Genomic DNA, 27978 nt, shown 5'->3' with positions numbered 1-27978 from the left:
TGTGTGTACGTCCTTTTCACTAATCCTACTGTCATTCGGCCTCAATACTGCAATCACCTAAACCCCCTTAACCACCTCAGAAAGAGAAACGAGGCCGCTGCCAGGAAAGACTGAACTCCGGTACCAAAGTACTGTATGTGAGATCCACTGGGCAAACTGATTCAAATATCATAATGTTTGACCTTGATTGCTTTAATCATCCTGCACTGAACTTACCTATAACATTTCAGCTACCACTGTTTTAACTGTAGCCATCAGTTTCCCTGATGCAAGTACATCGGGTTCTGCCCCACCACGGGGGAGGGGGGCTGAAGCCCTTTTACCCAACAGGGAGGTGCCGCCTGGTCTGCATAGAGTGTCCTCGCATCAGCAGGGCGCTGCCATCACGTTTTAATGGAGGCCTGTAATGACAAGTCATCTCAAGTCCGAGAGTCTTTCTCACCACCTGGGGTTAGTTTGAAAGAACAAAGCGAGGCCAATCACTCATCTGTCCGGGGGGGGGTGGCCCGAATCTGAAAGACATTTATCCAAACCCCTGTTTGAGCGATGATGACGGCTCTCTCTGCTGCTGGGAATTAAACAAGTTGGATTCATTGCTTTCAACTTGCTATTAAGCGCCCGATTCGCAAACGTTGTTTCTCCTCACAGAACAATCCTTTTGAATAGTGCCAACAGCGCCGCAATCCGCTCCCCACTAATCAGCTCAAAAACTGACTGTCTGTGTGCGTCCTTCCCGGGAAGCTGCTGACACACACGAGCGGCGGGGGGCGGCGCAGAGCTAATAAAAGGCATTGTTTGATTGTTTGTTTTGCTGTCTCCCGATAGAGACACTTTTTTGTAAAATATCGCGGCCAATATGGTTATTATCGCGGCCATCGCGGTAATCTGCCGATTTCGCGATTTTTTCGTGAATCGCAAAATCGGGATAAACTGGAGGGTCTGCTTAGCGCTGCAGAAAATGGACCTGATAACGTGTGCTGTTGGAGTGGGCATGTTTTTAACAGGACTTAAAGAGCCAGGTTTTCACTGCTTTCCTAAAAGACAGTAAGGAGGTACTGTTCTTGATGTCCACCTCGCTTATGCAATGTAGAGACATATTGCACAGTTAATTATTTTTGGTTGTTGCTAAGGGGGAAGAAGTGTGGTGTCGCATTCCAGCCTTTGGATTACCGCGACATGTGCTGCTATGCCTTGTGGGATAGGTGGGACAGCATTTTGTAACGGGCTGTTGTATCTGATCTTCAATGCAATGCATCTTTCCTGATTCATGGTCCTTGCTGCTCAGCCAGTGTGGATGTGCTGTAGAACGTTGGTATGTGTGGTGAGGTCATAGAGTGTTGGGATGCCTGGGAGTGTCAGTTGAGAGTGTGGGCTGAGCAGCAAGGGAGCTGCTCCTGGTGGGGCTCGCATTATAATCTAAGGACTATATCAATAAAGTACCATCTTCTTCATCTATACCCCGGCTACATGGACTTATTTATCCTTACCACAGGGGCACTGGAAGTTGCGGAGGTCCCGCTCTCCCTCTCCAAATAAAGACGTATTTAACACCTCTGTGATGTCCCTATTTGCAGGCGTGCCGTTGATCGCAGCGCCGCCGCATAAATAAGGCACGGGACACTCCGCTGATGTTCCGCGTGGTCCTGACTAACTTGGTCGGCCACGCCTTCTTTATTTATAGAGAGCGTGCGTGACGTCATGCATCTGCGTAAATGTGTCCCCGTCGGCGCGGGCAGACTAGACCACTACCCGGCGCCTCGGGACACTACATTCCTTCTAACCTTTATTTAAACAAAACGAAACAAAACAAACAGATACAGAAAAGTTCTGGTCACCAGTCTCTTGTTCAGTGTCCAAAATCATCACACCAGGAAGTCTGCCAGCTGGGAGGAGGGTGCTGGATTCCTCCGCAAGTCATACCCCGACTGCTCACCTCTGGACGGGGCCCTCTGTGGAGTACTCCTCGGGGTTGGGGTGTTCTCCAGTCTGGTGTCCTGAGAGTTTGGCAAGCTTGTCCCCGGCGTCGCTGGTGTCGGTGGGCTTCTTTGGCTCCCCAGGTCTTCATCTTCCGGAAAGTACTGTTCACCCAGCTCAGAGTCTTCCGTGTCGCTGGGCTGATTGGGAGTCAGTCTTACAGTATCCGACTCCAGAGGATGCCTCGTGTCCGGGTGTGCCTTTTTGAAGAAGGAAATGTTGTGAGTGACTGTTTCAGACCCTCTTTGAGCGGTCACCATGGTGCCTGCTCGGCGGAGGACAGCCCAAGGCCTGTGCTCGAATGGGAGTCGGAATTTGCTTCCCGGATAGCGGTCCTTGACATATACCCGGTCTCCCGCTTGAATATCTGACTCCTTGGCTCCCCACCGTTGGCTGGCCTGGTTGTTGGAACGGGCCAGGTTGGCTAAGGTTCTCCCCGCATCTACGTGGTTCGGGATCCAGTTTGGGTGATTTGGAATGGTGTCTCTGACTACTCGACCCATGGTTGCTGGGCCTGGTGCGGCTTCGGTGGTGAGATGCGGGATCAGTCGGTATTCTCGCAGAAAACTATATATGGCCTTCTCCACTGGAGATTTATCAGCGTGTGCAATGCGTATTGTCTTATTCAGCGTGCGCATAAATCTCTCCACTTCCCCATTGGCTTAGGGCCAGCAGGGAGTTACCTTCCGGTGGTGGATCCCCAGCTCCTTAGGTAGTCAGCAAATTCCTGCCCCTGAAAGGGGGGACCGTTGTCTGTTTTGACCACATCAAAAATACCATGCGTGGCTATTGTCTTTTCGAACTTGGCGATGTTCTCAACGGCAGTCTGGCTGTCGACAATTTCCACCTCTGGGTACTTGGTGAAGTCGTCTATGATCACTAGCGCATAGTGCCAATCTGGAAGGTGCCCGAAGTCTGCACTTACACACTCCCACAGCCTCTGGGGGTTGTCCTCTGTAATGATGGGGTGAGGGCGTTCCGGCTGTCCTGCAGCTTGGCACCAGGGGCACGTTCTGACGGTTTGTTCCACCATTGTGTCCATGCCAGGAAACCACACCTTGGCTCTTAATCTGCTCTTGGTCTTTACCATGCCTTGGTGTCCTCTGTGCGCCAGCTCTACTGCTTGTTGAGTTAGGCTTGCGGGCATGACTATCCTCGGTCCCCGCAGTAGGCATCCTTGGCTGTCGAGGGATAGCTCTTCTTTCACCCTCATGATCGCTTCGAGTGTGGCTCTGGCTTGCGGTGTCCGCTTGCTCAGGGTGGCTTGGATGGGCCGCCAGTCATTGGATCGGATGGCATTCGCTGCCAATTACAAACATTCATCGCTCTGGGTGGCTTAGACGATCGTCTCTAGACTCATGGGTAGGGTCCTTGACCTTTTCATTACCAGTCGCAGGTATTCCTCGGTCTCTTCTGCATCTTCTCTCTCCACCTCGGTGGCTGCTCTGGGGTGTCTGGAGAGGTATTCTGCGGGATTTGTCGCCCCGGGCTTATACTCTACCCGATAATCATACTCTTGCAGTTGAAGTATCCACTTCTCAATTCTCGGCGGAGGTTTCGATACTGACCCCCGAAACAGGGGTATGAGGGGCTTGTGATCTGTAGATACTGTGAAGGGGTGACCGTATACATAGACATGGAAATGACGGCAGGCCCAGTGAATTGCGATCGCCTCTCGCTCTACTTGCGAATATCTTTGCTCAGTGTCCGTTAATAAGCGGCTGGCATAGGCGATGTGTGCTCATTCTCCGTTGTTCTGAAGTTGAGTTAGCACGGCTCCTAGCCCGTAGGGGCTGGCGTCCACTGCAACATTGGTGGTTTTGATGGGGTCGAAGTAGGACAGCGTCGTGTCTGCGGATAGGGCAGCCTTGGTGGTTCTGAACGCCTCCTCTTGTTCTTGACCCCACTGTCATGGGGTGGTTGACTTTGTTAGCTCCCAGAGAGGTTTTGTGAGGTTCTACAGGTCGGGCACAAAGCGCCCACAGAAGTTTACCATGCCCAAGAAACTCCTCGTCTCAGAGATGTTGGATGGGGCCGGGGCTTCTTGAACGTCCTTAACCTTGTCGGGGTCCGGTGCTATTCCTTGGTCGGAGAAGGTGTATCCAAAAAAACTGATTTTGTTCCGTAAGAACTGGCACTTCTCGCAGTGCAGGGTCAAACCTGATTCTTTGATTCTTTGCAGGACTCCCCTTAGCCTTTGGTGGTGTTCCTTGATGGATGTGGCATAGATCAACAGGTCATCACTCACATTTAGGATGCCCGGGAGTCCACTGAGAACTTCCCGAATAGTATTTTGAAATACTTCGGCAGCGCTTGAGATTCCAAAGTTTAGGCGCCGGTACCTCCTGAGGCCCACATGGGTGGAGAAGGTGGTTATGTACCGGGAGTCCGGATGGAGTGTTAGTTGATGATAGCCGGAGCGGAGATCCATCATCGAGAACCATCTCGCACCATTCAGTTCTCCCAGGATGTCGTCTACTGTGGGGGTTATGTGTCGCTCCCTCTTCACCGCTGCGTTCGGGAGGCGCATATCCACGCAGATGCGGACCTGGCCTGGCTGTTTTGGCTTGCGGGCTACCACGATCGGGGACACCCACAGGGTGGGCCCACTAATCTTTTCGATGATGCCTTGCTTCTCTAATGTTTCCAGCTCCTCTTCAACTTTTTTCCTCAGGTGAAATGCTATGCGCCTATGTCTCAGTGCCACGGGCTGGACCGAAGGATCAATCCGGAGGGCCGACCTCCTTCCCTTTTAGACACCCGATACCTTTGAAGACTTCGCCAAATTCTTCCAATATGGTGTCTAATTCTTCGGTTAGCAGAGCCATGGCAAATGAAATTAGTCTCAATTACTCCGCCGCTTACCCACAGCATGCCACTGCCTTCTCTCGTGATGTACACTGTGGTGGGTACTTTCAGGTCCTGATGCTGCAGTTCAGTCTTGAAACACCAGATTAGGGGAATTGGTGTCTTCTGTCCGTATACGAATACTCTAATTTAGCTTCGCGTAGGGGAGGCCGGGCGCTTAGCTGGTTATATACGTTAGCTGCTATTAGCTCGATGTATGCTCCCGTATCAATGGTCGCTCTCACTTCCTGTTGATGGATCTTGATGCGACACTTCGGGAGGCGCCGCTTCTTCCTTTGTGGCTGGTCGATGGCGAATACGTAATTGACAGGGTAGTCACCTGTGTCGTCATCCATATCTTCGCTGTCCCTTTCTCCCATTACAGCATGTGCCGCGTCCCTCTTGGTTTTCGTTGATCTACATACCGCGGCAAAGTGGTTCATCCATCCACATGCGCTACACTTCTTCCCTCTTGCCGGGCAGTCCTGTAGGCGGTGGGGCTGGCCTCCACAGTACCCACACTCCTTGCACTTGTCCTGCTGCTTCTTGCCTCCATATTGGCGCGCTTTTGGCTTCACGACGTTTACTTTCTCCGCCATGTTGACCTGCTCCACTTTGATGGGTCGGTGGAGGGCTGCTTCCATGTGGGAGGCTCTGGCCTGCGATAGTTCTTTAGAGCGCCCCAGTTTGAGGATATCTGCCAACGGCTTGCCGTCTTCTTGAAGGATGTTAACTCTAAGTTTGGAGGAGTAGCACCCCTGAATTATCTGCCCTCGAATCTCTTCCTCCTCATCGCGGAATCCACACGTGCTGGCTAGTTCTTTTAACCTCCCGTGGAATGCGTCTAGCGACTCTTCCGCCTCTTGTTTAGCTTGGCGGAAAATGAACCTCTCATAGTCTTTGCTCGCCATAGGTTCAAAATGCGCATTTAGGGCATTGAGGAGGATGTGGTATGTCTTTGGGGTTGCTTCCACCAACGTTTTGTATATTTTGTGGATGTGCTTCACTCCAAGGTGGAGAAGTAATGCTCTGCGTCTTTCCCTGGCGGTGCCTGTCCCTTCGAAGTAAATTTGGAGGCGGTCTGTCCAATCTTTCCATCGTGGAGCTAGGGATGACGGGGCTCCGTCTACTATGAACGGTTCAATGGCGGGAATTGACGTCATCGTGACGTGTGCATAGGCTCTCCTTTTCTGGGTGTGATCTGTCCCTTCTTAGGTGACTCACCCTGGGCTGTTCTGGGCGTTGACTGATGTGGAGGCCCTCTTCTTTTCTTGACCACCCTTTCCTCCAGGTCACTTTACTGGCCACCCTGATCTGCGCTCAGGTGTAGACCCTTGTGACTCATGAGCGTGGGCTGAATCCCCCTCTCCTCCCACTAGGCGAAGCGCTGGCTGCTCTGACCTTTGTGCTGACACAGGTTCCTGTGAGTCCGCGTGGCACAGGGATCTGGACACATTCTCCAGCGTGGTGGGGCCTCACTTCTGTCTTCTCTATCTCTGTCTCCACTCCACGGCAGAGTTCTGGTGCCTCGGACACCCTCATTGGGGTTTACCGCCTGCGTGAGTAGCACTGCGTGAGTAGCACTGAACTGCCGAGGGCCGGCATACAGATGGAGCCTGAGGAGGTGGGGGCTTCATGGGCACAGCAGGAGTTCTTTTACTACTTCGTCGCCAGTGTGATGTCCCTATTTGCAGGCGTGCCGTTGCTCGCAGCGCAGCCGCATAAATAAGGCACGGGACACTCAGCTGATGTTCCGCGTGGTCCCGACTAACTTGGTCGGCCTCGCCTTCTTTATTTATAGAGAGTGTGTGACGTCATGCATCCGCGTAAACGTGTCCCCGTCTTCACGGGCAGACTAGACCGCTACCCAGCGCCTCGGGACACTACAACCTCCTAGTGTTCCTGTGCTTCATTATGACAAAGGTCCAGACATTACAAACATTTGAACACAAAGTAAATCTCTATTACATCACTGTACTCTAAAGAAGAATGTAGATACAACACAAAGCCTTTCTATTTTGAAGGGTTTAACTTGGGTTCTAGAGATTTCATTAAAGCTGTCATAATTTTTTATTACAGTCGTTCCCAATCTTCGTGCATATTGTGGATCTGAAAGGGGTACTGAGCCATGCTGCCTTGCGTAAGAGATACCTTTCCTCTCTTTATAGTGTTTTGTTCTCTGTTCCATACGTAAGAATACGGCATTAACAAATTAAACATATACTTAGAACAGCCATTTGGGCAGGTAACTTGTAGGAAAAGAAACTACCAGCTCAAAATTCTTTTAAAATTACAATATGCAGACTTTCTCGTTATAGAAAAATTCTCCATTCGTATTCTCATAATTAACCCGTTTCTCAAGTTAGTTAATTGCAAATACGTAGAATTTCCAAAACTGTCCAGCGTCCATCCTGTCGGTCTTTATTTCATGAGAAACGCACTCAGGCAGAAGATACGGTTACATAGTCTATCCCCAAAAAATACGCTAACTACCCGTTCCCAATAACAACTTTGAAAAGCAATAATGTTAGGCCGGCGTATAGTAATTGCGTCATAGTCTTGCGCCTGCGATTGTTCTACCGGAAGATGGCGCTCTAGCACGTCTCTCCTCTCTATTGCTTTCGTTTTTACCGTAACCTCGTCCATGGGCATTATCTACCAATGGGAACACGAAAAATGAAGATCTCGTTATCCAATGGGACCGTCGTAGCCAGAAAGAGGGGCGTGGCAGAATGTTGCGAATCTGAGCATGTGCAAATCCCACATGGGCTCCAGACTTGCTGGATTTTTATTGATGTGAAATATATGTAATGGAAGAACTAGAGGTGCTCGAGTTGCCTAATGCAGGCTTGGGGGAGGCAGGAGTTGCGGCTATCATCGGACGCAAGCGTAAAATCTCTTTGCAAAGGTGAGGGTGAACATGGGGCTTGATGGAGGAGTCTCCCCATTCCTTTTGCGACACCCACTTGTGCTCATGCTGGTCCGTATCCCGGCGACTCTCGTGGTCTACACTTTGGTTGTTGCCCAGCAATTTTGCAATTGTTTCTCTGCCATCCCTCCACAGTGTAGTACTCGGTTCGCCCATCTTGCAGAGCTAATTGAATAATAAAACATTAAAAGGGATCTCGTAGTGACATCGCATCACTCCGGATTTCAGTAAAATATGTAAAATTATCAAAAAGTTACAAGGAACCGAACGCTCCAGAATCATGATTCCAGGTGATGGGGGCGAATGACAGGCTTATCAATGTTAAGTATGTCAGTAGTTTGTGGTAGTGTTCCAGGTTTTATAGTGAAATAAACCCGGAATACAACTGCTTTAATGCTGCGAAAAGAAACGGTGTGAAATACCCGGGTCTGGCATTGCTTAAAATAATAATAAAAATGTCGGCAAGGAAACATAACTTTTAATCGCAGTGATTGCATACTATGCAGATGTGCAATGAACTCATTCAGGGAACTTCTGTTAAGGGCGTGCACAATGCCCTTAAAAAAATAAGTGGGCGGTTTAATTTTCATGAGCAGTACGCAACAGTGTGACATATGCGACGTCACATAAATGTTGTGTTACTGTGATTTGTATTAGTCGTTGAGACTTTTCTTGTGGTCGCCTATGTGTTTACATGGAGATCATTATTCTAGACAGGTAAATAGCATGTGTGTTCAAATGGGGATCATTATCTTTATACAACTACGAAATAATCTTTTGATATATCTTTTAGTATTTTTACTGGTTCTCATAAGATCTTATTCTTTACGCCAGATGTTATAAAGCTCTGCAAGTAACGTTCACTTTTTGGGTATTTTTATGTGAAAGGACCACAGTCCGTTTTCTGTCTCTAAATTGCACTTTGTTTTTTCCATGGTCAACTGAGTTTTATCTTTCCAGACTGAATGAAATGTGAAGCTTATTAGATTTGGAAGTAACACCCAACGTTTTCTATGTAATGAGTTTGACAAATTGTACATACTATCCTTGCGAAATTCGTGGTTCCATTATTGATAGTAGCAGGGTTTGCTCCTCCATTAGAGCACAGGAGCATTGCCCGCCAACTTCAATTTCCCCCTAAAAGCCCCAGAGATTAAAAAATGTTAATAAAATTAATTTATTACCATTTTATTTTTCATCAACCCATCCCGAACCGAGTGTTCGAACGGGGCGAGGCTTGCGAAGTGGCAGCAGGGAAGAGTGGTGGGTTGCCAGTTTACTTAAGTTTAAAATGCGCATGTCCCTTTGGCCGGTTGTGTTGCGATGGTCAGCCAGACATGGGCACTATCAAGCTCTCTGACTCAGCTGTCTTAAGACAGCTGTGTTGAGAGCAATAACATGCCTCTAGTGCTCTCTGGAGCGCCGAGAGAGAGGGCGCTTCCTCCAATCCTGGTACTTCTCTCATGCTGGTTTACAACATGAGAGTAGCGCCAGGTTTGGTTAAGGGAGTTGGCTGGGGCTCACGTTGAACACTGGACTGGAACAAGGAGGAGGGTGTGTCATGCATGCAGCATGTATGATAAGTGAATTTTTTATTTTATCTGTGATACAATAAAAAGTACATGCACCCTCCCACCACCCGTTTGCCTTCCTCATCACTCTCCATAGAGGCCAGCCACCACTGTATAGTAGTATCATTACTGCTCCTCAGAGTCTGACTTTCTGCAGTAAGGAATTGACCATGGAAAACACCAAATATGTTTTGTAATGTGTAAGTTATCACCCTCTTGATGTCTTTATTGGCTGCTAAGAACTGATGATAGACGTGTAATGTTGGCCTTTAGCTCATAGGCTGTCTATAAATAATCTGGTTTTGTTTGTGCCCTCCTGACATTCAAGTAGGAAATTAAATCGACCAATCATTTGTCTAATTTTCAGTACACATTGACAGCCTCATCTCTAAAATGAGTTCCCTGTACGGATGGACATTTTCAGAGCATCCTTGTATGGGCTTTGCACCAAACTGTTCTTGTATCAATGGTGCATCATAATTTGGAGATATGTGTTGTTTGCCTTTTCACTCCTTGTGAATTTATTTTTTTTTAATGGCAAAAGTATGACCTTTTGCAACAGTGTCATCTTAAACCATGTTGTCTTAACCCTTTGACTGCTCTTATGAAGGTGATGTCTTATCATTGCGCTTCATTGTATCTCCCTCTGGAGATGCTCTCTTAACCCTACTTAACATTGTCAATACCTCAGTTGCTTAAGGCACATTCCAAGCAGCTCTAAAAGCAGGCCAGATCCTCTCACTCCTAAATAAACCTACACTAGACCCATATGACCTCGCAAGCTACCTCCTCATCACTCAACTACTGTTCATTGGCAAGATCATTGAAATAGGAGACTATATTCAACTTCAAGACCACATCAATGCTAACTACCTTCTTCACGACTGCCAGTCTGGTTTCAGCTCACACTGCAGTATGGAGACTATAATGTTGCACATTGTATACAAAGCCCTCTTGACAACAGATAAAGATGAATGCTGCCTCCTTCTATTGCTGGGATTCTCATCTGCCACAATGACACAGTTGTTGACCATCCCACTTTCATTTGTACTCTGGAGTCCTGAATGAGGGTCATCAGCAGTGTCTTTCACTGGTTCTCCACCTACCTTTCCAAATGAAACACATTTTTCCACGTGAGCTCGTCCAGCTTCAAATCACCGCTATCACCACTGGAGTCCCTGACGGTTCCATTCTCTCTCTTGTCATCTTCCACCTCTAGATGGAGCTGCTTGGCGCGCTAATCACATATAACCGCTTCAAGATTTTCCAATATGTTGATGATACACAACTGTACTTAAGTCTCCTCTGCTTCAGACAGCCAGTGCATCAAACACTGCTGACACATCATTCAGATATGGATGTCCAGCGACTACCTGAATCTCTACCCAATTAAGAATGGATTCCTGTTATTTGCTAAAAACAATAAATAAGATAACGTAAAAACAAAGCTGTATGACAGGAACCTTGACTGCTTCAAACCCCAACTTTCATCTAATGACAGGTCATTTGGATTTACCATGGACACCAACCTCACCCTTAAGGAACACATTGCCAAAAAAAAATAAAGTAGACTGGTACCAGATTTCTCGTCTTAAGAAAGTGAATCGGTTTCTTTCAGAAAGCGACTTCAGGACTGCTATTCTAGCCCTAGTACTCTTTCATCTGGATGGTGTCTTACTCCATTTCCTCCCAGACACCACTCTGGCACTTTTTAGGGCATCTTACATGCTGCAGCACATCTCATCCAGTACATATAATATGATCTCCTCACCCTCATCTTTATGGTACTCCATTGGCTTCACTTGCCAGCCACACCATCTTAAAAACCACCTGCATCATGTTCAAAACTATGATGAACCGCACCTCTTCTTATCTTGTAGACAGGTTGACCATCTCTTATAGATCTTGACACACCCGGAGTCAGGTCAGCGTCAGACTGCAGTCTTAGAAATGAAAAAGAAAAAAAAAAAACAAGACAGCAGACCTTTCCCGCTAAATGCAATAGCTACCAGTTGGTTGAACTCATGTTAATTTAGTGACCCTGACAAGGGCTGTGATTATACCTTGTAGTCACTCGCCTCAAATAATAATCCAGTTTATTATAATGTGTATTTCACCGTTACTTTGCAAATAACAGTGTTACCACTGATGTGCCTTGAAGGGCATATGTGATTGAACCTCTCATATGAAATGTTACTGAGGGAGTTGTGCGTATGCATACTTTTCGAGCTTAACTAAGTACTAAGCTAAGGTGAGCACAAGCAGTTTTAAGTGCAATGGCTAATGCGGATTAATATGAACATGTGGCACTAAATGAAATTTAGCCAAGAGTTAGCAGTCACATTTACCTTTGGTTGCAATGAGCAATGTGGAAGTACTGACATAATTTCTAGTGTATGTGTTGTATAGCTTATACAGCCATAAAATAATTGAAATGTAGTTGGATTCTTGGTAACAAGAAAGGACGTATATCGTGCAAAGTCACCATGCATGCAATTAGCACCTCACAAGAGTGGTTAGCATTGAAGTTATGATTCCTGATATGGTAGAGAGATGTATTGTTTTTAGTAATCTTGCATGAAAGCATGGATCCTATAGATTGCCAATAGGTTTGTGCACAACCATGTGAATTGTAACATAGTATATATAGTCAATTAAAAAAGCACACTTAATGAATTTAGAGTGAAGAACATTAATGAAATGGAAGTGTGGAATGTTCAATAAAGATTGATTTCAGTTAAAATTGGATTTTGGACCTTGGTAGTTTATTAATAACGGTTTATGCCTTTTAGAACTTAGAAGGCTTCTCTGAAACTATTAAAAAAGCATGTTGCCTGTCACTCTGGGTTGAGCTTTATTTTATTAAGTAATGAAAATCAAAAGATCGAATACAAAAAGATTCATATAAGAAATTGTAAAGTGAATGTCTGTTCTATTCAACAATGATATGCAAAAGGTATTTTGAGCTAGCCACCCACAGATTAAAATATTCTTTGCAGAGTGCAAAGGCTGTACATTTATACATTTTGTACTATGAACCAAGCTATCCATAGATATGCAACCCAATAACCAATAAGTGCGAATGAAGTGCTGTTAGTATCAAATTAACTACATTTATTTATTGTTTCACTGGTAAACATTCTTAGGTTTCGTCTGCATGTGCTTCCGGAAAATTAGACAGAAAACACATTCATGAACATATATATATATACACAATGTTTAAATCACGTGTGTCCACAATTCATAACACTTGTTTCAAAATGGGTCAATAATTTCTTTCGTTTGTTGAAACTTTGTGTGGACTGATACACAAACAGAACGTCGACGTTTCGACCCTAAATGTGATGCGCTGATTTGTCTGCATCTAAAGGCGGGTCTTCTTCAGGACTGCAAAAGTTTGGACAGCCTATACATGTAAAATGACTATGGTCGGGGTCTGAGGTGTGTCAGAATAATTAAAATACGTTCCCTTGTGATGCCACACTGGCTTACCTTAAAAAGGAGTTATTTAAGTGATGGCTTCAACTGTAGTGAGGAGGATGTCAGCCGAAAAACTCCGACTTTTGGTGGGTCAAGATCCTGCAAAGGGGGGTAAATTCGAGAAGCTATTATGGCTTCTCAATTGTGCCGTAACTCATAACTTTTAAGGAATTGTAGTAAGGGCTATGCATACCTTCTATGGATTTATATGGTCTTTAACACCAGCCGGTGCGAAGATCCTTGTATTTCTTTGTCGCTGTGGTGATCATCTGAAAGGATAGAGTGCAATTCTCAATCCTTGATACTCCTAAAATACTGAGCATTGGAGTATGACTCAAACAAATAAACTAAAAGGCCTATGCTGAATATTGGTGTCACAGCCTGTCCTAATTGTTATCTTCAAGGATAGTAGGACCCGTGCTTGTCGATGAAAATAAGTGCAATATGGTGTTTAAAGACGGTCGTTTATATTACATCACGTGCAACCAAAGTACGCGCCTACAAAGTGTATGAACGGGTTAGGCATACACCCAGGACTATAGGCATGGCAGTGTGTCGGTGGATTAGAAACGGAACATGAGTTGTAATTATTAAGACGGCTTAATAATGTGGGCGTGACTGATTGTGCCTAGAAAGTGAAACGTTATTGAATGGCATGCATTTTAGAAAAACGTGGCCGTGTGAAATCCTGCGGTCTTGTAGTACGTGAACGTGATTAGTACAAGACACATACATTCGTTAAAAAGCCTTCTGCCACAGGTCGGGGAAAATTGCAGAATGAAAGGCTACTATTGTATGTATCATCTGGAACTGCTACTGTCTCAAATTATCTAATTACGGGAGTGCGGGCCCTGGTTGATGTTTACACTCCGTGCCAAACTCATTAATTGGAAACACAGCTATACGATAGTCAACCCGATTCTGATACTGTCTGTCCCGGTGATTGTTTATACTACGCGGAGAATTCTATAAATAGAACCCGACTGGAAGAAGCGGCGGGGTCCACCCGACTATTATAAATGTGCACGGCTTTAACTAATTTCGAGCTTCTACAGTCAATTTACCTAAAGTGCTCAGGCAGAATCGCGGGAAAAACTTACTTGCCGTTTAACGCGCTGGGACGTCTTACTCGTGCTCCGATGCTCGTCAGAATGACAGCTCGGGCCCGGGGCAGACTACTATTTGTCATGCGCGCCTAGGTGCGGACGTGCCTGCTGTCCTGACTTGCTGACTCACTCCCGCGGACGCTGGGTTCTGGAGTCTGCGTGATTGAATATGCAGTGATCTGCGGTGACTGTGATATCTTTTTACTGCGGCAGAATAAATCGAAAGGAATTCTTAATGTGTAATGGTTGAAAAGTCTTATGGAGTGTCATAATGATGCATATTGCCGGATTCTCTTAATTACATCATTTCTTAAGCATGCCACTCTGTTGACATTATATTCAGTGTTTTACATTTTTTAACAGCTATCCATTCATATTATCTGTATAGTATCACATAGAAACACGAAAAATCATCTGTGTGTACATATAGTGGTTTACATCTATTGACTATTACATGTCTTCCAAATGATGCTGTATACAGATTAAAATATTTACACATATGGCCCAGCTTTGTCTGCATTGTTCTTAACGTCCATTATCCAGTGCTTAAATGCCCTCATACTGGCACTTAAAGTTCTGAAGTTTTACCTATATACATATATATCAGAACCTATTGCATATTTGATGGTTGTAAGAGTAATTTTTTCAAATCAACGTAACCTGGCCCTAAGCACCTTCTCTGACTCCATGATGTCAGTAAAGTGAGTTTATGGTCCGCTAGACAGGTGATTACATATTGCTTATCTGTGGTGGAGCTACTAATGTGTGTGTCTTCTCCCAGTAAGCAGACTAGGAGTTGATTACAGTTTGCTCATCTGTACAAATGTTACGTCCTGTTCATTTAGTCCTTGAGAGACAGCCTCCAACGGCATTCTTTGAGGTTGAGCTGGTTTGTGATGTTACCTCACCTCTGGTTTATGATCACCTTTTCAAGCACTGTCCACTCTATTTCTTCATGGGTGTGTCCAGACGTCGAATAGTGGTTTACTAGTGGAGCTCCCTGCGTTCTGCATCGTATCCTGCTTTGATGTTGTAAAATTCAGTTTTTTACTCTTTGGGTGGTCTGGCCGACGTAGATCAGGAGGCACGGACATCTTATGGCATATATAACATTTTGACTGTTACAGTTGGTGAACTGACTCAGTGTGTATGTTTTCCCACGGTGAGTAACAGTTTTCCAAGTTATTGCATATTTGCAAGCCTTGCAACTTCCACATTTGTGATTTCCAGTGACAGGCAGAAGATTTGATTGGGATCTTGTTTCCGGTTCTGGTACTGGTTCCAGAAATTATGACACCACATAGTCTTTCAAATTTTTTCCCCGTTTGAAAGAGAACATAGGAACTCCAAGCATTTCAATTTCCGGTCCCTCCAGATTCCAATACCTTTTGATTATTTTGTTGATCTCGTGGCTCCTTGTGTTAAAGGTGGTGACACAGATTAACCGGTCCACGTCCTGATTTCTTGGTGTTACTTCTAGTGGGGTCTCTCTGGGTCTGTACCAGGCTCTTTTTCTGGATCTGTTAAGTAGACTTTTGAGGTAATCTCTTTCTTTTAGCTTAGAAATGAGGATATCACTTTCCTTAAAGTAATCTTTTCTTCTGGTGTTATTCCTGCGGACTTTCAAGAATTGGCCGTACGGCAGGTTGTCTGTCAGGTTCCTAGGATGGTGTGAATTATATTGCAGGAGCGTGTTTCTGTGTGTTGGTTTCTTGAATAAATTCATCACGATTTTTCCTTCCTCTGTTTCCAAGTTGAGTTCTATGAATCGGAGCGACTCATTGTTGTATGCCATTGTAAACTGGATATCTGGAGACTGTGAATTCAACCATATCAAGAATGACTGGAGTCTTTCTTCTGTTCCGGTCCAGATCATGACGATATTGTCAATATAACGATTCCAGGAGGTTATACTTGCCTTGTGTGGGTTTTGGTCTGGATATATGTGTTTATTTTCAAATTCGTCCAAGAACAGGTTTGCTAGACTGGGGGCAAACCCAGCCCCCATGGCGACTCCTTTACACTGGTAATAGAATTTGCTCTGAAAGATGAAGTAATTTTTTGTCATGGCTATGGTAAGTAATTGTATAAGGAACTCCGTGGGGACCCAATGAGGCGATGGGCGAGTGTCTAAATCCCTCCTGATGACTTTCGTGGCTTCTTCCTGGGGAATGCTAGTGTATAAGGAGCAGACGTCAAGTGTGACAAAGAATTGTGTCTGTTTGTTGAAAGGCAGGTCTTCCAGAATTTGAATGTTGTGCATAGTATCACGTAGATATGATCTTGTTTCCCACACAAAAGGCTGTAGAAAACTGTCCAAGTACTGATTAATTGGTTCTAATACTGAACAACACCCTGAGACAATTGGTCTTCCCGGGTGTTTTTCCAGATTTTTATGCACTTTGGGAATTGTGTAGATTGTAGGGATCCTCGGGTTCTCGTTACTCAAAATTTTTGATTCGGGTTCTGAAAGGAATCCCTTCTCCGAGCCTTGTCTGGTGAGGTCTCTATTCAAATGCGAAATTTCTTTTGTTGGGTCTCGTGGTGTGGGGGGTATAGCTATCTTGAAATTCCAGTTGTCGTGTGATCTCAATAATGTAATCCTCCGTGTTCTGGATAAGTACTGCTCAGCCTTTGTCTTCACTTTTTATTACAATGGATTTGTTTTCCTTCAGTGTTTGTAGAGCCAGTCTCTCCTCTTTTGTAATATTGTGTTTGATGTATTTTGTGTCCTGTAGGAGGTTCATGACCTCTGTCATGACCAATTTTGCATGAGCCAGTATTTTTTTGTTCATTAGGTGTGAAGCTGGAACAAACATGGACGGAGGCCGGAAGTTTGTGGCTGCTTCTTTCTATTGTAATCACTCTTGTGTACGAATAAGTTCTTCAGGCGGATTTTACAAAAAAATTGTTGGAGTTCCAGTTTTAAATTAAAGGATTTCGGCGGGGCTGTTGGTACGAATGATGAACCTTTTTCCAAGATGTCGTGTTCCGCTGTGCTCAAGTTGTAATTGGAGATGTTTAGAATGAGATCACTCATGTTCATTGTGTCTTGTTGTCTGTCATTGGTTGCTGCTGGCGGATTCTGTTCAGTTGATTTCACTGTTCTGTTGGAATTTACCAGCGGTAGGTTTGTCGTCTTGTGCAGATTTCTCCATGGTTCTGTTGGGATTGGTGCTGGAACCGAACTCTGGTGTTGCCTCTTCAGTTGCCCCTCTCCTGGTTCCATCTCGGTGGGCGTCCCCATTTGGGATCCCTGTTGTTCCATGAAGGGTCCCCTAAAAAAGAAGGATTTTGATGGTTGAAAGAATCCTGGTATTGTGGAACCCCTCGTTGAAGTGGTCCAGGAAGAAAACCAGTCGTTTGTGCTTGGTATGAAGGTCCTTGTTGATATGCCCTTTGATCAGTACTGGTGCTGGCTCTTTCTGATTCGTTCTCTGAGCCGCTTCCAAAGGACGAGTTGGAGAAGGTGACAAATCTCCTATTATTCTACCTATTGCGATTCGTATAGTGACCTGGCGCTTCTTGGGTATAATACTCGGCACTTCCCACACAGGCTGTAATAGGCTTCGGTCGGAGGACATAATTAGAGCACAGCTATATTGCATGTGACTTGGCTCCACCTCTACATTACTTTAACCTATTGCTTACTAACCCTTCCAATATAATTCATTTACAATTCATCACTATGATCTAGTAAACAAACAGCCGTTGTTTATTTGTGGACATTGGTTGTTGGGTAGTTCACAATATAATGCTTATAGAGGGTTAATATATGTCAGACTCCATCCGTTTTACTTGTAAATGTTGGCCAGAGTTGGTCTTAGCAGAAAGAATTTTTTTTTCTTTAGAAACCCACAACTATTTCCTCTTTTTTAATGCTGTTTGTCCCTACTTACTACTCTTTCCCTTTTCCTGTGCCGGAGTTAAAAGCGTACAACTGAGTTAGAAGAATGTTCAACTGGCTTCAAATGGATAGAGTCCTAACCCCATCTCTAGTTGCAGTACCAGGAGAATAGAATCCATCAATATGATTGTGTGTGTGTGTGTGTACACATACCTATTACATGACTTTGCTCCTTCATCATATTCAGTCACAAGAAAACATAATTTGCAACATGAGACCACTTCATGCATGAGTCATCTGTCCATTCAAGCCTGTGACTCTGTTCCCCGCTGTGGTTCAGTGGATATCAGAGATATTTGAAGTTTGAAACTCTGTAAATGGCAGTGATTGCAGCAGAGGAGGTTGAGTACTTACAAGTCTGGGTCACTAAACCTTTATCTGCGAAAGCCCATACAAGATGGATTAGTGGGACAGACACTTTAAAGAATAGTTGCTAAGTTCTGTGGAATTATGAGACCTAAGATGTATTCCTCGCAACCCCTCTTTCCAGATTGTCTGGTTATGGGCTAATCCCTATATCGCCCCTTTCTTTCAGATTTAAATATGGTATCTAACTCTCCTCATCATTAGACATAGTTTATTATACTTCTTGCTTTGGAGAACCATAGGTACAGCCAACTTTCTTCTTAAGTGTGAAACCTTAGCCATATAATACTGACATGTTTTTCTGTGTTTTTTTTTAGCTGTGGGACTTGTGGTTCCGAAGAAGCCAAATATAGATGTCCATGTTGTATGAAATATTCATGCAGGTATGCATTTTTTTTTTTTTTTTTTTTAAATGTAGTTTTTCAATTTTGTTTTCCTTTACTTATGACTGGAGACTTACTCGTGTTCCAGTTAGAAACGGTTTTACATTTTTCTTCCTCTTTGGAATAAGATTTTTTTGTTTGTTTCTTTGGTGGTATTTTTCTTTAGAGAATAAAATATTCTATGGCATATGTAACTGTAGATACACATGCACTGCATACTCCTGCCATATGGTGTTGGTACGGACTTCGAAGAAGTCTTTTGAGTCAAGTGGTAGAGTGACTCCTATTCTCAGTGATATTGCATACTTGCATTGACTCCTTTCTTAGATTGTTTTCTCTCCACTGTCCGGTTCGGACGTGTGCCTCTCCTCTGTGTTCAACTCTGTTCGGTATGAGTTTTCGGTCCTATCCTATCTTCAACGGTGTAGTGTATCTCGATTGCGCTTTTTCCATTTCTGCTCCACTAAAAAAATCTTTGTTGGCTTGGCCTTTGACAGGTCTCCCTTTGGGACACCGCTCATCTCTGGCCTACCCTTCCACTTGCACTGTCGGTATGGAAGATGCGTTCCAGATGTCATGGACATCGTTTCGATTTTGCCAGTAGTGTCATATCAAGTATCAACAGGTGTGTAACCTTTGCCTCTTGCTCTATCACCAAGAGGCTGACTGCGATGCCTGCCAGTCTTTCAGATCGTAAAAGGCACTTCACAACCGAAGGCTGCGTCAACTGGAGATGTCTCACTGCAGCGAAGATGATACTCCCACCATCTTGGATGAGGAGCACGCCCAGGAAAAGCCTGCTGCTAAAGAAGTAGAAGGGGCGTTTTCAGAGGAAGAGATCTCGGGCTCCGATGTGAAGGAGGAACTGGAATACACCCTGCCACTCGGTCAGCGCGTGAGTACTGTCGCTCCAGACTCTGCTCCAACCAAAAATACTTCTAAACATTCACCCTCTCCACTTTTAGGATTTTCAGCTATTTTACAATTTTTTAAAAAAAAGGAATCAATACAATACTGCACACCTATATCCATTGGCCGGTAGTGACTCATGTTGTAAGCGCTGTGAGCATGTATCACGGAAAGGGCAAGTAGAGAAGTATGGAAGGAAAGGGAAAGATACAAGAGGTTCAAGACAGAAGGGATGCTGTGTTCAGGGGCGCGCTGATGTTAGGACCTTGGGGGTGTACTCAGGCCGGTTGGAGGTCATTAGGCCGAGCTGCAGAGGCTAAACGCAGTACTTGTAGGTAGCGGGGGCAGAATTATCCATGGAATTCGTTAATCATAAATGTGAGGCAGTGTTGCCATATCTTGCCAAAAAGAGAAAGGCGACAGCCGCCTATTTTTCCATCCCTATTATATCTTATAATTTATGTAGCCAATCCAGTTGTCAGTACAGCTTTTGTACCCCATTTGATGAGGAGGAGTCGCTTGGCTGCTTCCAGTGCAAGAGTATTAGCTCTGCCTCTAGGGGAACATAGGGGGTTTGGGAGACCCAAAAGAACATAGCTCCGGAACCTAGGGATGTCAATCGTATACATAGTGTTAACTGCCTCTAAGACCCCTTCCTAGAAAGACTGTAATTTGGGGCATTGCCATAAAAGGTGAGTAAGCGTACCCTGTTGGCCACAGTGGCGCCAGCAATGGCCATCCCCTGCCGGGCCCCTGGTGGCTATTCTGGCTGGTATGAGGTACTAGTAGTGTGCACATATCAGGAGCATTGCTTTACTCATGGCGTTAAGGGTGCAGCTCGTTGCAGAATCTCATTCCACTCCCTGTCACTAAAGGGCCGCCCACATTCCCTTTCTCAAATGGTGCATGCAGGTGATTTTAGAGGGGGTCTGTGGCGCAGCTAAGAAAGCATAGGGATCGGATAGTAGTTTCTTGTCAGGGCAACGTGTCAGAAGCCATTTTTCATAAGGTGTCAGTACTCTAATGGCGTTTGGTGGAATCCAAGGTTGCGTCACCTAGTGGGCCACTGTCAGGTATTGCCAGTAGGCTGTGCCAGGAAGACCATAAGAAGCCTGCAAGGTAGGGAAGTCCATATGCCATTCAATAGCAAATAGGTCTCCCACCCGTTTTCATTTGGCTTACTGCCAGGCCATATATGCCGCACCCGAGGCTGCTGGAGGGAAGTCTGGGTTGCTTATCAGTGGCATCTCGGGGGATATTGGTGTAGAGAGGCCATGTCACAACTGGACCCTGTCCCAAACCCCAATAGTGGTTCGTATCACCGGCAAAACATAGACACTGATCGGCCTGCGGGGTTTTGGCAGCCACAGTATTTTCCAAATGTGGATGCCCGCAATCGCCTGGTCTATAAAACACCAGTGCTTCTCCTTTAGGGTGCGAGACCACGCAACCATGTAGTGTAATTGCGCCGCCTGGTAGTACCAGCTCAGATTCGGAATCCCTAGTCCTCCTGCTTTCAGTGTTAGATAGGCACGGACTCTGGCCATCCTAGCTCGTTTACCTTCCCAGACAAAGTCCCAGATAAGGGATTGCAATTTGTCCAAAATCTTTGGGGGAGGAGGTTGGAGGGGTATGGTCTCCATAACTTAAAGAAGTTTAAGCAGTAATATCATTTTGATGGCAGCTTTTTGCCCCAAGCCAGGACAGGCCGTGGGTTCTTCATTTAGTGAGAATAGACCGTGTGCTGGTGAGGAGGCATCCATAGTACTGGGCCACCGTAGCCGTGAGTGTTGAATGTATCTGTATTCCCAGTTATGGGATCCCATTATTCGCCCACCGGAAGGGGAAAAGGGCCTCCAGCTGGGCTGTCTCTGTCTCAGAGACGGTTATGCGAAGGATTGAGGACTTACTCAGATTGGTCTTGAACCCGGAGGCAGCACTGAACACAGGCAGCTTTGTTATCGAGGCTGCTAAAGTAAGTTCTGGCTTGGTGAGGGTTAAAAGGACATAATCAGTGTACAGCATGCTCTTATGTACTCTCCCACCCATCTGGATGCCCGTTATGTTGGGATTATTCCGTATGCATTCCGCAAAGGGCTTCATATGGAGCCCGAAAAGCAGGTGAGATAAGGGGCAGCCCTACCGCGTTCCACTCATGATAGGTAATGGGGTGGACTACTACACACACACACACTACATCCCCCACCCCCCAGGGTAAGGTAGCATGACTGTACCCAACTACTGAACCTGGGACCTATACCCACTTTTTGTAGCACGCACTGCAAGTAGGGCCAGTGCACCCAATCAGAGGCTATTTCAGTGTTGATCAAGAGTAATAAAGCTGGTATCTGGGTGTGCCGCACCTTGTCCAGAAGGTGACACAATCGTTTTGTGTTGTCACTACATCCTCACTCTGGGATAAAACCGGTTTGATCGGGGCTACCAGACCCTGAACTTAGGGGGCTAGTCTGTGGGCTAGAACACTGGTAAATAAAATTACATCAGTGTTCTAAAGGGAGATAGGGCCATAGGGAGAAGAGCACTTGGGATTCTTGCCTGCTTTTGAGATCACCGTGATTGTGTCCAAGCACATGTAGTCTGGTAGTGTGCCTGTCTCACTGAAGGAATTAAACAGCAGTACTAAGATGTGTGCAAAGTGCGGTGCGAAAGCCTTATAGAATTTAACGCTATAGCCGTCTGAGCCTGATGCCTTGTTAGGCTGTAACTTTTGGAAGGCAGCTAGGACCTCCTGTGGAGTGATATCTACATCAGGAGCGCTGAATGTAGTTGCACCAGCAGTGGGGGCAGGCATCTGAGATCGGTACGCCAGCACATCAGACTGCAGCAGGGGTTCTGCCTTCTAGAGGGATGCATAGAAAGCTCGAAAGGTGTCCGCTATATCCATGTCTTGCTGTTGTAGTGTGCCGTCTGCTCCCGGTATTTCAGGGATTCTAAGATAGTTCGCCTGAGCTTGGTGGCGATGTGCAAGCATGTGTCCTGCCTTATTACCACCTGCATAATATTTCAGGCAAAGGCGAAGCAGTGCGTATTCTGCTATACCCATGTCTATCTCTCGTAGTTGGTTCTGGGCAGCTGTCAATTGACGGCAGACCGCCATCGAGCATGACTGGACGTGAGTGGCCTTGAGCTCCCTGATCTGTAACTCTAGTTGGTGACGATTAGTCTGCCTTTCCCTGTTACTGTCCGTTGCCAGAACAATGGAATTGCCCCTAATCACAGCCTGGAACGTCTCACACAACGTGGCAGCAGCAACTTCAGGTGTATCAATTTTCAAAAAGGTGGTGATAGCCGTCAGGGTATTTTTACGTATGTGATCATAGGTGAGGAGATTCACATTAAGACGCCAGGTGGGTGGGGCTGCCGGACGGCCTCTGAGCTCAAGGCTTAAATAATATGGGGGAATGATCCGAGAGAATGCTGCCCAGGTGCCTACCGAGACTAGGTCACCCCTGATGTGGTAAGAAAATAAGTCAATACGGGCATATGTTTGGTGGGCAGCTGAAAAGAAAAGTGTAGTCCAGAGTTGTGGTATGTGTGTACCGCCATATATCAGTTAAACCCGCCTCCTGTAACTAGTGTCCCGACCTACCCTGCATAATAGTAGTATGATCCTTATTTGTATCCATTACGATATTAAAGTCCCCACCCACCACTGTGTCTTTGTCTGGAGTGGTCAACGGTACGCCCGGTGACTCCCTGAGAAAAGGTTCCTGACGTTCATTGGGTGCATAGATTGTGGCTATGGTGTATTCTAGTGCCATGGATTAAGACATGTAATGCTAAAAGCCTGCCTGGAATTTCCATAAAAACTCTTTCCACCTGTCCTGAGAAATGGGTGGCAAACCCGCCCTCTTGGCTTCCCCAGATGATAAGTACTGGTCGTCGAACCAGCAAGAGTGCAGCGTCTGCTAATCACCCTGGAGCAGGTGAGTTCCTGTAGCATACAGATGTCGCATTTAGTGTCTTTGAGAAATGAGGAGTGGCAAGCGTTTAGCTGGAGGCCACAAACGTTGAAGCTAAATATGCACCGTGCCATGCAAGTACCTGAGAAAAGGTGTGTCAGTACACCTCCCACAGCAAAACATGCAGGGTCTCCTATTGGGAGCATGCAAGGTTAGCTATACGAGAGGAGGTGGGAGAGAAGGGGGAAAGGGCAGAAGACAGAAAAGTGAGACAGTAACTCAAACACGTCTCCCACCTGGGGTCAAACAGCATTGGTTAGGGTCCATGTTGTGGGCAAGTTCACCAGCGAATTGGTCTCAGCACAGAGGAGTCCCGCCCGCACAGTCGGGAGCCTGTGACAGAGGCAATGCAAAAGATAAGTGACTGCGGCCTTGGCCATCAGCAACTCCGGGCAGGAGTCACGGGGCTTAGTTGAAGATTCAAGATACCTGGAGTCGATCATTGATCACCATTGATCACCATCTGTGTTTTCATGGTCACCTTCCTGTTGGAGTTGCTAAAGCAGTTTAGTGAGGGCTTCTCGGTTGTTGGCTTCAGATGGTTTGCTCAGGACTTTGTTTTCCCTTGTTTGGAGCGCTGTGTGTTAGGGGCAATGGCCGAAGGGTTCCGGTAGTGGCGGGGCTCCCCGCAAGGCAGTGTACAGGTCTGGCATGTCAGGGAGTGCTTTGATGTCTTCAGTAGCGTGTACCACTCGAACCTACCCTGCCTTACAAATTGAAGAAGAAAGGGATGCCCCATTTATATTTACTGCTCTGGGCTCGTAAGAGATCTGTGAGAGGCTTGAGGGCTTTCCGGTGCTGCATCGGGATCAGGGAAAGTTCTTGATAGAGAACCGCAAAGTCGATGGTTGGTAGTTCCCAGGTGGCTGCCATGATAGCTTCCTTCTGTTGGTAAGAATGGAGGCAGGTAAGTATGTCCTGGGGTTGGCCTGGCGCGGCAGTCAGCCACCCTTCGCGTGAGTGTGGTCCAAAACGATCTCCTGATCCTGCAGGGAAAGGTCTACATGTTTAAAGAGACGGGTGACAAAGTTCTCAAGACTACCCAAAATCGCCTGCAGTGGGGCGCTCTTGATTCGTATGTTGGAGCGACATGACTGGTTCTCAGGGTGTTCAAGGCAATAGCGGAGGACAACATTCTGGTCGTGTAGCGCCAGCAGCTCCTGCAAGTGGCCGCAACTCCTCTTCCAGTGTATCTCAGGCTTCTTCTAATGACTCCACTATCAGGCCCGCTGTCTCCACGTCATGGCGTATCATCTCAATCTCAGTGGCAATATCACGTTTGAGTCATGCAGAGTCAGCTCACAGGGTCTCAAACAGGTGTTCCAGGAACTCTTAGTAATGGGAGAGTCATCTCGGGCCAGGCCACCCACTCGGACGTCTTCAACAGTGAGATCTGGTGTTGTAGGCCCAAGCGTCTCCTCTCTCTTCCCAGTGGCTAATATGGCGAATATGTCCTTGACAGTTGGTTCTTTTTTTCCTGTGCTGAGGGAGGACATGGTTAGGCTTTTGTGGGGGGTCACAAGGCACTCTGGCCGCTGCACCACCACTACGTGGTGGTCAATTCCAGTCCAGAGCTACGTATGAAAAACGCTACAAACTTTCATGGGTAAGCAGAGGTGCCGGAATGACCCTGCACACGATCATAGTGCTCTACTAGGAAGAAACTGACTCCCCGCTGTGAGGCTGACCTCTCCAACCCCCCCACCCCACGTCTCCACAGTCCATAATCTCAAAAACCATTACTCCACAACCATATCCAACATCCTCGATGACCTTGCTCTGTTTAAATTAAAAAGAACCTGGATCAAAGTCCCGAACCCTTGGTTCAATGGATCCCTCAACAATGAGAGGAGATCCCTTCGGCAGGCTGAACGCAACTGGAAATAACACTCATCAGCAGCCCATCTACATTTACTTTGCCAGTCCAGAAACTCATACAATGGGAAATTGTGCAACTCAAAAAAAGAATTCTTTAGAACTGAATTAGAGAACGCAATGAATAGACCGCATAAGCTATTCGAACTGGTCCAACTCCAATCTAACAAACTGGCAAAAACCTCCAAAGAAACCTCCAAAGAAACCCCCAAAGCACCAATAACTTGCGAGGAATTTTCTTCCTCCTTCTGTGACAAAATATCTGCCCTTGGAAATGATCTTAAATCTGCAACGCTCTCCCAATCCTCACTGGCTCCACCTCTTCTCTCCATGCTGCCTTCCCAAACTTCACTCAAAAACCTAGCTCACTGGTCCAACTTCAAAGTCTAAACAAATAAACAGTGGTATTTGTTTTAGGTAAATGGCGCCACATAGAAAATTAACACAAATTGTTAAACAGAACCCTGTATTTGACGGTGCTATAAGGTAAGGAGAACCACCTCTCCTTAAGATAGGCCACAGCCTTCTAGAACCAAAAACACTCCTTAGCACACTTAACAATATCATTTGACACAAGTATGTAACATGTTTCCACAAAGTTTAATGCAAAATGAACAAGAAGTTAGTATTCTTTCTTTTTTGTTGGTCACTTTATTTAGTGTGATTTTTCAGCAAGTTTTCAACAGCCAACACGTGTTTCGTCGTTTAAGGGAAATCGTCCCACAACTTTCTAAAGGCTGTATGACGTAAAAAGACACAAAGAAAACTATAAATGTGTTGGGACTTTCTCATTGGTCCCATTAACAACACAAATACCCATACTTAAAACAGTATTGGTAAAGTCCCCAAAACCAGTGTATCTCAAAATGGCGGTGAGATGAAAAACAGAAAAACATTATGACAAATCCCTATTTAAAATGTACACAAGAAAATACCTCTGTGAAACAGTAGGTCTATGAACCTAATAGAACTGGAGACACCAAGTGCGTGCTTTTTGGATATATTGGGTGCTGTTTAGACGTGGTCCGCCTATATTAATGTAAAAGGTAGTGAGTGATGTGAAACACTCTTGGTGACTAAGATCAAATTATCTGAAGTGTGCATTCAACACATGAAGTTCCCGTGATAGGTGAGGTTTTTAAAAACACACATAAGAACAAATCTGTAATGGGCAAATATAGATACCTAATTCCTGTTAGGCAAGTTCCTTCTGAAAACCAAGCAGAGGGAATATGTATGTCACTCCATTAAGTGGTTGTACTAACTGACATACAGCCGTAAATTGAGGTAGTATACTGGACTTGCTTAATATTCGGTGATAATTCTGACCCGCATAGGGTTTCCAATGGCAGCGTCTTTTGTAACAGATCTGGTTTCTCAGGTATCTTATTCAAGTTGTATTAATCTTCTTTAGTACTGTAAAAATTATTGAGAACTGCTAAGTAAGGCCTGTCTTGTGGTGTGTATCCTACATTATGCCCCTAAGGTTATATGGCTCAAAAAGTCTAGGTTTGGAAATATCTTGTCCTAGTAATATAAACTATTATCAATGGTTGAGAAATGATAAAATCTGAAAGAAAATATCAGTCATGTAGTGAATATCCTACATTAATCTCCAAACGTTTTGTTAATTCTGCATGTCTAGGTTCTGATGCAACTTATAGCTGTTAACATTCTCGAAACACGGATCCCTATTAGATATTGATTACATGTCTACAAGCTCTAAAGGCTAAATTACCACGGATTATCGAATATATATATATATATATATATATATATATATATATATATATATATATATGTATATGTATATATATATATATATATATATACACACACAGCTCAAGGTTTCCACCAGGTTCGCCAAAGAAACCACGCACTCCGGGGGAAGTTCTCAGATGTTTTATTTTAAAGTTCGCAACAGACGCGTTTCGGCACTCCACCTTCCTCAATGTTACAAACACTGATGGTAGGTGCCATGTTTTAACAGCATTCTCGTGTGATTTGATGGCAAAAACAAACAAGGGACTAAAATCGTGTACCATATTGGATGTTGTTAGCATTATACGTCACATTTTCTTCCAGTACACTAATGATACCATGGTAGCTTATCTACTCGATTCCGTTACTATTTATGCTCAAATTAAATTATAAGCACAATAATCAGAACTTATTACGCGCGAAAAATACATTTTCAATTGCGCGCACATTTCTACAGTCACATTATCACGCCGTGTATCGGCTAAGTTATTTGGCATAGTTTGGGTTTACTAAATTTCACATATATTTGAGCAACTAATTCCATCTCCATGTTTAAACTGAGTGAATTTTAGACTTAAACTGCCAACGTCTTCTCTAGTGACAGTGTCTATTAATCGCTGCGCCATCTTGAAATTACAAACCCAGTCTTCAAATACGCCGTTTAGCCATATACTGGCGTGACCATTGTACTTTAACAAAACAAGTGACGAATTCAATTAATCAAGCCGTGGATCGGCAAATCTCCCTTGACTTATAATTGTTTTACCACAATCCTTTTTATCATTATTCCTATACATATTACATTAGTTAAAAAAACTTTCACTGTGAAAGGATCACCTTTGTATCGTACTTCAATTGATCATAAATTTCAAAATATATGAGGATAT

At 45.1% G+C, this 27978-nt stretch overlaps 1 protein-coding gene across 3 annotated transcripts in view; it reads left to right on the top strand.

Moving 5' to 3' along the window:
- The first annotated feature begins 7540 nt into the window (after positions 1 to 7540).
- Positions 7541 to 27978, top strand: part of ZNHIT6 (zinc finger HIT-type containing 6) — a 211851-nt gene continuing 191413 nt past the window's right edge. The window contains exons 1-2 of one of the 3 annotated variants that reach the window (XM_086954090.1): positions 7541 to 7729; positions 18498 to 18563. In XM_086954090.1, coding sequence (XP_086810216.1) covers positions 7632 to 7729; positions 18498 to 18563 — 164 coding nt within the window. In that variant the 5' untranslated portion in view covers positions 7541 to 7631. The remainder of the gene's footprint in view (positions 7730 to 18497; positions 18564 to 27978) is intronic. The other 2 variants (XM_086954094.1, XM_086954092.1) reach the window with 2 other exon arrangements.

Source organism: Lissotriton vulgaris, chromosome 1_1 (assembly GCF_964263255.1).
Source record: "Lissotriton vulgaris chromosome 1_1, aLisVul1.2, whole genome shotgun sequence".
NCBI lineage: Eukaryota > Metazoa > Chordata > Amphibia > Caudata > Salamandridae > Lissotriton > Lissotriton vulgaris.
This window is presented reverse-complemented; position numbering and strand designations above follow the sequence as displayed.